We start from the raw sequence: 12,060 nt of genomic DNA on the forward strand, positions 1-12,060 counted from the left end.
AGTTGATAATGATGCTCGTCTCGGCTCCTGACTTCCTTCACATTGCCACTTTGCTCCAACGGATAAAAGTCCATATCAATATAGACATCAATCGCTAAGCATATGCCCAAGCCAGTTCGCCCCTCGCTAGGAAGTCCCATTCTCGTTCATGTCTCGCAAGGGTATGCCATCCAATTCCATACGCAATGCTCGCTGTAGAAATATGCGCTTGAGTTGGATCATCACCGCTTTTTCCCACGTGTCACACAATGCATGTGGCGTGAACTACCCATCGCATCCTCTTCACCTTCTCTGACCCCAGTCTTGGCGTGTTTTTCACTACCAAATCTCGGAGCTCATCCTTCAGTGTTTGATGTGTCTGCTGCAGCTGGCGGTGCAGGTGTCTCCGGAGGTTGAGGATGAGCCACGCCACCGAGGCCAGGAGGTGTCGGGGCTTGCTGAGGGATAGGCAATGTCATAGGTCCCTTAGGAGCGATGATACGCCCAGGAAGGCTTTCACCGCGAATCACCTTCTCCACCTCGGCCTTGTCCAAAGTCTCGTATTTAACGAGAGCCTTGGCTAACAAGTCGAGTTCGTTTCGCTTGTCCGTCAACAGTTTTCGTACATCCTCATATGATTTTCGTATTGTCCTTTGAACCTCGCCTTCAATTGCTGCCTTTGTTTCCGAACTGAGGTTCTCGTATCTTCGGCCATATTCAACAGGTCCCAAAACACTCGACATGCCAAAGAGTGTCACCATCATGAAGCTCAGGTCGGTGGCTCTCTCGAGATCCTAAGAAAAATGAGTATATGTTCGTTATAGCTTCTCCTTTAGAACTTACCGATGAAACACCAGATGTCACCTTGTCGTCGCCGTATCTTAGCTCTTCGGCCATCTTTCCTCCAAGTGCGACGCGGATGTTTGACATATACTCAGCAGCGGTGTAGGAATACTTGTCCATCTGAGGAAGTTGGGCGGTATGACCCAGCGAGGGACCCTTGGGGAGAATTGTGACCTTGTACAGAGTGTTTGAGCTCTCCTTGTCGAAAAGCTGGACAAGCGCATGGCCAGCCTCGTGATAAGCAGTCATCTCCTTCTCTTTCTCAGTGACAACCATTGACTTGCGTTCAGAACCCATGGTGACTCGGTCGTAGGCCCATTCCATATCTTGCTTCCGAACAACACTGGCCTTGGCCCGGCTGGCTCGGAGAGCGGCAACATTCAGCATGTTCTCAAGCTCGGCACCAGATCGACCGGGGCATCGAGCAGCAATAGCTTCGAGGTCAACATCAGGTCCAACCTTGATCTTCTTGGCGTGGTGCTTGAGAATAGCAATGCGGCCACGAACATCGGGCAGTTCAACATTCACATGGCGGTCAAATCGTCCGGGTCGGGTAAGGGCCTTGTCGAGCATTTTGGGCAAGTTGGTGGCTCCAATGATGATGATTTTGCTGTCCTGATCGAAGCCATCCAATTCGGTAAGCAACTGGTTCAGTGTCTGCTTGGCATGAGCTTGGTCGCGTGGGTTTCGCTTGCCTCCAATGGCATCAAGTTCGTCAATGAAAACAATAGCAGGGGACTTGCTCTTGGCCGCGGTGAAAAGGTCACGAACTCGCTTGGCACCAACGCCAACAAAGATCTCGTCGAACTCGCTACCAGACATGTAGAAAAAAGGGACACCAGCTTCGCCGGCAACAGCTCGAGCGAGAAGCGTCTTACCAGTACCAGGAGGACCAACCAGGAGGACGCCCTTGGGCAGTTTAGCACCAAGATCGCTGAACTTCTCGGGATTCTTCAGAAACTCGACAACTTCTTGGAGTTCCTCCTTGGCTTCGTCGCAACCGTGAACATCGTTGAACCGAGTATTTTGCTTCTCAGCCTTGACCTCAGAGTCTGCCTTGCTACTAGGTCCACCGCGACGGAATGTACTGAACGCCTCGATGGCAATAGTAACAAGGGCGAAACAGAGATAGGTGGTCACAATGAAAATAGCCAAAAACTTAACCCAGCGGAAGATAGTAGACCGAGTTGACTCCTGAACAATAACGTGGATGGGCTCACCCTTGTGGCCCATAGGATTACCACCATTGGCGGACCCAGCCACAGCAGCGTTGGCAATGCCTTGCTCATAAGTTGGCCATTGAGTTCCAGCAAAGTTTCCGTTCACAGCACCTTGCGCATTCGCAGCTTGGTTAGCGTTAACACCAAGCATCGTGAGGGCTCGCTGGTAAGCATCGTTGGTTGCAGCGTTGGAGGCAAAGCGTCCAGATTGATATCGTTCCACAAGAATAGCAGGCATGTTGGCGCGGAGAAGGAGCTGGTAGAAAGCGTTTTGCGCATTCGCATTACCGGGGTTTCGATTGGCGGATTCCTCCAAAGTTGCCAGTTGGTTACGGGAAATGCCATTGGAGCTGCCGAATGCTCTGCGCTGAACAGAAAATGCACCGAGAGTTGAGATACCACGAGAAGATGAGAGAATACCGGAAGAAGACTGCGAAAACGAGCGTAGGAAAGACGACTGGGTCGATACGCGGGGCTGAAATTGAGGGTGTCGCAAAATGGGGTTGGCCGCTCGGAGGCCAATGTGGCCCATATTGGAGATAGTTGTCTGAGCAGTCATCGGGGTCATGGGAGAGAATCGTGAGCGAGAGAGGGAACCAAAGTCAGCTTGTTGAAGGAATTCGGGGATTCGGAATTCGGTCACCTGTGATACAGATTAGTATGGTGGTTGAAAATGTCAAACAGTTGCGACATACTCGTTGAGCTTCCGTCACATTTGTCTGTTCCACGCCTTTCTTCGAAGGGACCGACCGACTGGGTGTGACTGAAGTCATATGCCGCCAGGGGGTCATGGCGATATTCGTAATCGAAGGCCATAACTCCGTTGTTGTCGCTGCCATGTTCTAGAGCCCCGTTAGTTACCGTCGGCGATAGCTTTCGCCTAAACTCCGCAACAACATACAGGCAGCATCATGGCATTATAAGCCATGCTTGGGAACTAGATGCACCAGAAGTGCTTTCGGGATGATGATCTTCGTACTGACGCTCAGAAAAAGGTTGGTTGTAAAGTGTCTTGACGACGTGCAAGTAGGTAGGCAGATGGTCTGCGCCTCCGCCACGTCTAACGGTTTCTCGGGAGGCAATCGTTTGCCGTGCACCGAGATTGTTTCGTGTTAAGTCTACTCAAAGAGACGAATGGATTGTCTACCGGGATGCACTCATAGTGAATCGCGCGCAGGCATCATCAGTATGTAATCGATGGGGGGAGTTCGGTTCGCTTGCCACTCTGGTCCGCTGTTCGGCATCACACGATGGGCCCTTTCCTATTTGAGAGGATGCTGAGTCATCCTCTCTCGGCCATCAGATCTTCCGTCTCCCGATCGCGGTCATGGCACAACCCTCTCGTCATTGGTTGTGAATAGGTGCTGTGTAAGTGGCAGTAATGCTTTGACTGCGAATTTGCAAAACAGCTTGTGTTCGGGACTTTGGTTGTTGTGATCAGTGAAAGCCTAGTGTATGTGTTGGGGGATAGATCTGGCAGGCTAGTGGAAGTAAGACATGTTGAGACGTCAATTCTAAGTGACAAAAACACTCGGAGAGACGTAGATCAACATAGGCGAGCCTCTTTGTGATAGGCCTTGCTACTCTATATCCTTCATCCAATATCTCAGGTAATGCTTTCTCACCAGGTAAAGGGTAGTTTCTAAGTTTCTTAGATCTCATGGAAGGATATCTATGTGGGTATATTAGATGTAAATAAGGAGCTTCGTTTACTTTCTCCATTTCTGTCATGCGTGGGTATTCTCATTTTCTCCTATCGCCCCTATCGCCCCCCAAAAGTCCCAATAAACCTTTCTTGCCCTCTTGAATCTTCATGAAGCCCTGTTCTGCCTTCTCAAAATGTTATCCCCAGTGGCCCCCCCTCCCCCCTGACTAATTATCTGTCTAATCCAATATCGACACATTTCTCTCAAAGGGTATAGGTGCTGTTCAATGCTGAATAAAAAAGAAAGTGAATGCCAACAAGAGTAGAGAAAGTTTAGAAAAGAAGCATAGTGCCATTAATGATCCAGGCTATCAAGGATGAATGGCACAGTGTGCTGTAATGCCAACCATCCAATATCAGAAATGTTAAGCTGGAACATTGGCTGCAAAAGGCAAATTGCTCTCAAAATTCCACTAATGGTAAGAAGCAAAACAGAAACGCCAAATGACATGCTTTTCAAATCGCGGATGACAGCTTCCATGCGTTCTAGAGATATGCTCGTGGATGCAATAGAACAGTACGTTTCCTCCAATAATGTCCCGATGGGTATATCCTCTTCAAGAATAATAATTAAGTTCATGAAACAGAGATCGTTGTGTGGTCCAGCCTTGGTATGATCGTGATGTTACAAGTGATTATCGTAAATCGAAAGGGGTAATTGCTTAATGTGTTGAATATGGCGTTCGTAAAACATAGGCAAGCAGTCATCCATCACATACTCGCCAGTCTGCTGCTGGGTAGTTGCAATGAAGGATCCTCAAACTCAATCTTTGGCCCGTAAATATCATAAACTGCAGTTCCATATGCAGGCAACTGTCCGATTGTTGTAACTTCGATCGGCGGGTCATAGTGTGGCCACTGCTCTTGCTGTGGGTGGGCTGACGGTGGAGCGTAGTGTCCGGCGGTTGGGGGAATATGCTGCGCTTGGGATACCACTGGCTGTTGTGGCTGAGCCATATGGTGTTGAATGGGTTGCTGGTATTGAATCATTGCTGGCTGAGATTCGGCTGTTGTGTATGCTGGCTGGCTTCCAGGCTGGTGCGCATAAAAGCCCTCGGGAATCATAGGGCTGGGGACCGATGTAGCAGAAAAGGTGCTTGGACTGCTTTGAATCGACGTCGCAATTCCGGGTGCTGAATATGGAAGCTCCATAGGAGGTCGTTCCACTTGCTGCGATAGCTGGTAATGAGGCGGTACAGTGCTTGTCATGGTAGCAACACCTGGATTCCCAGCTTCAGTGACATAGTAAGCCTGTCTCGGCATGGTTGCTGCTCGATGGACGAGCTGAACGTGTGCGTGTTGTTCGGGAACTGGAGTGCCGTGGTACTCATGAGGAACATTGGCAGGAATTCCTTGCCGGTTGCCGTAATGCTGTGGCATGTGGTGGCCATGGACTTGTGATTCAAAATCAGCGTAAGAGGAGGCACGATGTAAGGGCCCGCCAGGGGCACCCTGGTTCATGGAAACCATCTCATGAGGTGACCAAGTCATCGAGGAGTGCTGAGGAGTGGAGGGAGACTCGTCATCGTCAGAATCCGAGGAGCAATCGTCGATGTCGTTGGGGTTCATTCCTTGCTGGTGGGATCTCCGCTGGTGCTTGACCATGGTTGTTTTACGGCAAAAGCTGAGGTCGAGTTAGTACGTGATGGAATCAATGGGTATGTTGCGGCCTACCTCTTAGAGCATCCATCGTGAGCGCATTTATATGGACGCTTTCCAGTATGAATCCGCCTATGACGAGCCAGACTTGATGACTGTGTTATCTGTTAATCCCATTCGAACCACTGGCTAGTCTACACTTACATCCGAGAAACGCTTTCCACAACCGATGTGCTGGCATTGATGAGGCTTCTCTCCTGTGTGTGTCCGAATATGAACAGTCAGAGCACTCCGTTGGATGAAGCTCTTCCCACAGCCAGGAATAGAGCAAGCGTATGGTCTTTCATTAGTATGTATACGATAATGCCTCTGTAGATCGGACTTTCGATTAAAGCTCTGCAGCAGGAGTCAGTCAAGTCCTACGGCCACGAATGATTCTGGCAACAAACCTTTGTGCACGATTGCCAGTCACACTGGAAGGGACGAGCAGTGGGCTCGTTCTCGACTAGTTCCATGAGTTCCATGATTTTGTAAAACTTGGACGAGCCTCTGAGGCAATGCTTGTGTAGGATGCAGAGATGAGGCGGAAATAGTTGTTGGCAAGATGTTGACTTGTCACAGCATAATAATTTCAGACGCTCGCTGGGGCAGAGTAGAAGATCTGATGCAAAAGATGTTGTCTAAACTTGGAGGAACGACAGGTAGACGTTTACCAAATGCCTTGGATTAGGGTATAAGATGCGGCGGTGAGATCCAATCGTAAATAAATCAGCGATTATAAGGTGGCGTATAAGTTCTGATCTGACAAGCGAAGAGTGTATACACTGTTGAAGAGGTGAAGAAGTTGTGCGATTGTGGGTATATAAGAAGGTGAAGGTGTAGAGTGGCTGAAGGTGGGATATAAAAAGACAGGTGAAGCTGAGGATCCAGAAGCCAGGTTGTGTGGGAGCTGAGTGCTTAAGTCTTAACAGGGCGTGCCGTGTTAATGCAGGCGGTCCAAGTATTGCCTAGTGGATCGGGAAGAGATTTGGCTGGGGCTGGGGGAGAGGTTTATGGCTGTGGTGGTGGTTTTTGAGGGATAATACCAGAGACCAAGTAGACGAGCCAGGGGAATATTGAAGCTTATAGTTGATTGGACTCGGAGCGAGCAAGAGTCGATAATATGACTGGACTCCGAGGTTCGCCTGAGAGTGTTGAGTCGTGAAAACAAGCTATTTGACGTCTAGTTGATGTGAATCGAGTCAGGTAGACAGTTGAAACAGGTCCATTCAAGCCAGACAATACTGGGGGTTCGGCGACAGATATCAACAACGGTCGTCACTGGGCTATGGGCCTATGTCCGGTCCCGCTGGGTAAGGGCAGTGGAGATCAGGAGTGCTTGGGAGACGAAGAGGATAGTGTGATGTAGTGCAGTGTAGTGCAAATAGCCAGGGCCATGCAGATGCTAAATACCAGACTGAATAACGCAAGCTCAAAGGATGGGCCGTCGCAAATCTGACTCCAGTTGTAGGCGTGCAGCGAGCATGGTATACATACGCCAGGGCTATCAAGGAACCACGCAGGAGATCAGAGAAGTCAAGGGATCCCTGCACTGCAACAGCGGGCTTCAGTGGGTCCCATCCGGCAGCGAGTGAACTTGGGGCACAGATGAGGGATCGAGAGAGGACGGCAGGTGGAGGGTGGATGAGCGTGACGAAAGGAAACAGAGGGAGACTGATAAAAGAGGGAGATGAAGACAGACGTACCCAGGGTCAGGGATGAAGAGCAAAGAAAAGTAAAGCAAGGCAAGGCAAGATATGGAGAAAAGGGCTGGCACTAACACCAGAACTGAGACGAGGTAGACCTTTTCCAACATGAGTACAGTAGCATCCATCCGTCGATACCTCTCTAGGCTACCTTGGTTTGTGTCGATGGCGGCGTACAGTAGTTTCCAATGTGGGCTTAGAAGTGCAAATAGCGCCTCTGTACCGTCCTCGAGACATAGTCTCGTTTATTGCACCGTATAAAAATGGCATTGCATGGTATGTTCTATGAATGTACCAACTCGAATAATGATCCGAGGTGGTGTAGTGCCGGCCACTATCCAGTCTCTTAGTGCCCTTGGAGCTCACTAACGCTCTGGTCCCATTACTGTATTTCGCTGCAACGCGACTTGACTTTGGCAACTTGCCGTTCGGTGTAATTGTGTAGGGACCATCTCGCCACTCTACCCCATGTTACAGCACTTTTTCCCTGGAGTCATTGGATGTTTTTTGGTTTGTCTTTATTCCTAAAGCATTATTAACCAGGCCAGCTAGCCCAGGTTAGAGCACATTAGGAGGGGAGGGACATTTTGGCACGCACTACCTTAGAGGCACCCTCTCCTCTGCAAGTTCCAGGACGTTTAACCAGTCTACGGCGGCGGACGGGGACGGGGACAGGGGGGACAGAAGCCGAGGAGTCTAAACCAGTTGATGGCGTCGAGTTTGGGGCGTCAAGGCAAGGGATGGCAGATCCCTCTAAAAAGGACCGCTATCTGTTGCTCTGCGGAGGTGGAAGTGGGAGCGGCCACTGGCTGGAAGGCTGAATAACAACTGACTGACTGGCTATACATACAGTGCAGTATGTATGCATGAATCAACGCTAGTAGAATTGTTCGTCGGAAATGGGATCAGGATTTAGTGAAAACGGACGACGCATACCCAGGTTGACGGTTATTGAGCCAGCAGCTTGGAATCTGTGGCGGAGAAAGAGGGGACCGGACCGCCTCCAAGGACGGACGGACGACCAGACACCTGGTTACAGATCGAGAAGAGGGAACCCAAAATTTGAGTTGCCTCCGTCTTGCAGCACCGAACCACAGACTCCGGTTGGAGCCGAAGGGTGCTTAACCTGTAACAGTGGCTCGTCCTGCTGCTGCGTTTGAGGTCCGAGATGAGGCATTGGCCAGAGGAGCCAAGAGAGTGTGGGCGTGTTGTAGAGAGAGGAGGTCGACAGAGACAGAGACAGAGAGAGAGGGTCATCGTGGGCGTATGAGATGAGATCCAAAGTGGATACCACCGAGGTCCATTACTTGCTGAGACCGAGACGGGGGCACCCAGGCTCTTGGCTTGGCTTGGGAAAGCGCCGCGGCCGGGGTCGGGCAGGCTCAGGCTCAGCCCGCAGGGCCCCTCCCTCCCTACTCTTTAGTGGGTATTCCCACGATCAATGAAGCTAGATCCGAGTGCGATAGTGGTCCTTTGCGGTTTTCTTTCTTAGAGTCAAGACAAGACGGACGGGATGGACCAGCCTGACCAGTTCACCGGAGCATTGGAGATTGGGGAGAAAATGAACAGTGGATAACTGCTAGTGGATCCGTCCACTGTAAAGGTCGATCACAGACGGGTCCTTGGCTGGATTTCATAACTTCGAAAGGCTTGTTAGCTTGTCTAGCGTCCAGACGTTTACTCTCTGCTTCTGTTTCTGTTTCTGCTCTGGTTCTGGTTCTGGCCTCTGCCACTCGAAACAGAACTTGGTAATCCAGCAAGCCACCTACTTGATGGTACAGGACGTAACAGTCTATGTTCGTCACACGCCAAGTCACCGTATGTAACTTCAAGCCTCTCTTGATGCCTTATCGCAACCAAAGACCTCCAATGTCGGCATATCCATGTCCGTTGGTACGAGCACAGGGGCTCCTATGCAGGCAGTTGCAATGGTCAGCCACTGCTAAGAAGAAAACAGGGGTTCTGCTTAACCAGACATTCCCCCGCCAAAGACATGTTGCCAGTAACTCCTCTCCAGAGTTGAGTCGAGGGGAGAATCAATTACATCAGAAAAGAGAGGATCGTCGGTGAGCAGGTGATCATCATCACTATCTCTTATATCCAGCTTGTATTCCCATGCCCCATGGCTCGACAAATCCTACTGACAGGTGTCGTCGGCGATTAAATAAACTTGCCTCTCACGGCACTTGGGACGTTGGACAAGACGGGAGTTGAACCAAACGGTGGGGATCCAGTAATGTTGGCAGTACGTATGTGAACACCAGCACCAGCACCAGCACCGACACTTCACCAACATGGGCCTAAGGGTTCGTGCCGGGCCTGGGCGCTCGTGTCACACCTCGTTTCGTTCACCAACATCCATTCCTGGCCTAAAGACGTCCGAGCAGAGACCCGAACAGGTAACGGCGTTTAGATCCGGAGATACAGATTAACATTTCTGCAAGTGCTTAGAGGCTCACAATACGGAGTTGGAGTGAAGCAATTTCCAACTGCAAAAGGCCACAGAACAAGCCATCAACAGGAGCATTCCCAGGGTGGACAGACATTGCATTGATTTGAGGAGAAACCATGACGTGCAAAATACGTATTTTCTACCCTGAAATGGATAAACCGCCAGACCATAAAACCTAGTACCAAGATCTCTGCTCCACCGCCCACGGTGAAAACCCTTGTCGTACCCGGCTGATTGTTCACGCCGTTCCTGACTTGGCTCTTTACACGCAGCGCTACACAAGCAGTGACCTGCCCAAACTTTGTCTAATCCTTGTCTCTAAGCCAAAGTCCATAAATCAATTGAGCCTTGCCCACGCTCCTGGCTCCAACTTGAAAGCCACGGAACGGCAGGGGCCTCAACTGAGCTCCCACTATCAAGGCGATCCCCTGTTGCCATACAGCATCCTGCATGCCGGTTACCGCACCCTTGAACGCCTCCTCAACGTGGACCAAACCCTACAGCCTCTGTTTATTTCCTGAGTTTTACTACCAATGCACAACTCACACACCATCTTTGCTTCCTACTACTGAAGCGCGATCTCCTCATGCCATGTCATCTCGTCTCTAATCCTCTCGCCCCTTGAAATGTTAAAATTGTTGAAGGTTTGTCCCGTAGGGCTTGGTGGTGCAATGAGATTAAGTGTTTGTGGTTGATAGTTGAGAGTGGGCTACGTTGATGCTGATTTGTCAAATTACTCTCTGAGACCCCAACGTTTCCAACGCCTCCTCCACATCGCTCAGCCAACAACTGGAGAATGAGATTAATCCCAAGCGTTGATCCCTTTGGACTAAGATTGACAGAAGTCACCCAGCCCAGCCTATCTCAATTGACACGCAGCAGGGTCTGGGCAGCTGACCTGTCTCATTTTCATCCTCAGGGCTGAAGCTGGCTGTTGAGGTGAAGACATCAATGCAACCCTGCTCTCCTTAGACAAGACCAAGTGATCAACAGCCTCTCAGGGCACGACACCATCTCTCCGGAGTATTTGCATTAAATATGGCTGCTAGCTTTTGAGTGCTGATCAGCTGGCGATGCATGCACAGCCCTCTTGCCTCCCCTGACGCCAAGTCAGCGGTCTAGGTGATGACAGTTCTGAGGAGTACAGTACACAAAGCCGCATTGTAGCAAAACTCGACAGTATATGCCAGACTATTGAGCATTCCTTGTTCAATTGATCATCGAATATTTGGGGTATGGTGTGTTCCTTTTGGGCCAGAAGCATGATGAACGGTGGATGGGAAAATGACGACTGCTCACCAACGCGCCACTCCAATAACCAAGGTACCTTTAGCCGTTAGCTGTGCCCCGGGGTACCAGAAGCATGAGTCTGAAACAGAAGGCATTGTGTCATCGCTCGAAGAAAGCCAGGCTTAGGAAACGAGAATAGTCAAAAGTAGCAGTATTTTCTTCGGGTCCTCCGTGTAAACATCCATATTCAGGGTATGCTTGCGATCTCGCAAGCTATGTTTGTTTCTTCCTATGGTTATCCCCCAGCATTGACAGATAATAACAGGAGTTACTATAGTCTGAAAGTCATGGATAAGTGCCAGAGCCAGGCTAGCAACGTGTTTTCGAGGCTACCTCTACACCATGAGATAGGTAGTGATAGACGCCCTTCAACCCTGGATTAGAGTTAGAATTGGGGGAAGAGGCTGGCTACGGTTGCCTTTATCGACCCCACATGCTTGGCTCATCACCAGTCGGCTTGGTTTGCGGACCGAGAGTTCTTCAGGACCAACACAAATTCATTCTCCGACCCTTCCAGGGTCAACCCAGAAGACGCAATGCGCTGATCATCTGGACTAGACCGTGAGGCTCGCAGTGTCGTAACCGGGGACCCTGCTCCTGCTCCGATTTGCACAACTCGTTCCTCGGCCGAGTTTGTTTCCGAAAGCAACTTGTGCAAAACGTGCATTGAAACAAATTCAGTGAGGGGAGCCCTGGCCTTCCGTAACATGCCCGTGAAGATCACTCGACCGGCATCACCCTGCCAGATTTGCGAGGCATGACCCTGAATGGCTCACCTTGCGATGTAACGGTAGCGATGCCTTCGACTCTCGATAGCTGCAGTTGCTTACGGGGACTCCATCTCACCGCTTCCCACGGCCACCTGCACCTGTGCTCTCGATCCTGCAGCACCAGAGAGGCGCTCGTGATGCGATGTCCCGAGCTCTGGGAAGATTGGTGCCGACACTCTGCGGGAATTGTCAATGCATATCCGCCACGCTAGTTTCAGTGATTGAATATGACATTCGCCAAGGATGCTACAGGCTGGAGATTGTTGGTTCACAACGACACATTGTCAGTGGTGTCGAGTTGAGAGCATCTCTTGGTTCGAGCATTCAGTGGCGCAATCCATCCTCAGTTGTGCCCGCTGTCATTCCCTCCTGAGGGCTGCGGCTCAGCTATAATGCGGCTGTATTATTATCGTGAGCTAACTGAGGGCGGCCTGTTGCGAGCGTTCCGGTACGGCTG

The 12,060-nt window shown here is 50.5% G+C and overlaps 2 protein-coding genes across 2 annotated transcripts; both read right to left on the reverse strand.

Moving 5' to 3' along the window:
- Positions 1-335: 335 nt before the first annotated feature.
- Positions 336-2,833, reverse strand: J7337_000408 (uncharacterized protein; the record flags this gene model as incomplete). The annotated part of the gene is made up of 3 exons (XM_044818161.1): positions 336-773; positions 823-2,685; positions 2,738-2,833. The coding sequence occupies 3 exons, from the start codon at positions 2,831-2,833 to the stop codon at positions 336-338; spliced, it is 2,397 nt and encodes a 798-aa protein (XP_044685863.1).
- A 1,625-nt stretch (positions 2,834-4,458) lies between these two features.
- Positions 4,459-5,352, reverse strand: J7337_000409 (uncharacterized protein; the record flags this gene model as incomplete). The annotated part of the gene is made up of 1 exon (XM_044818162.1): positions 4,459-5,352. One exon carries the CDS (start codon positions 5,350-5,352, stop codon positions 4,459-4,461), a length of 894 nt encoding a protein of 297 aa, XP_044685864.1.
- Between the last annotated feature and the right edge of the window lie 6,708 nt (positions 5,353-12,060).

The sequence above is a fragment of the Fusarium musae genome, chromosome 1 (genome assembly GCF_019915245.1).
Source record: "Fusarium musae strain F31 chromosome 1, whole genome shotgun sequence".
Classification (NCBI taxonomy): domain Eukaryota; kingdom Fungi; phylum Ascomycota; class Sordariomycetes; order Hypocreales; family Nectriaceae; genus Fusarium; species Fusarium musae.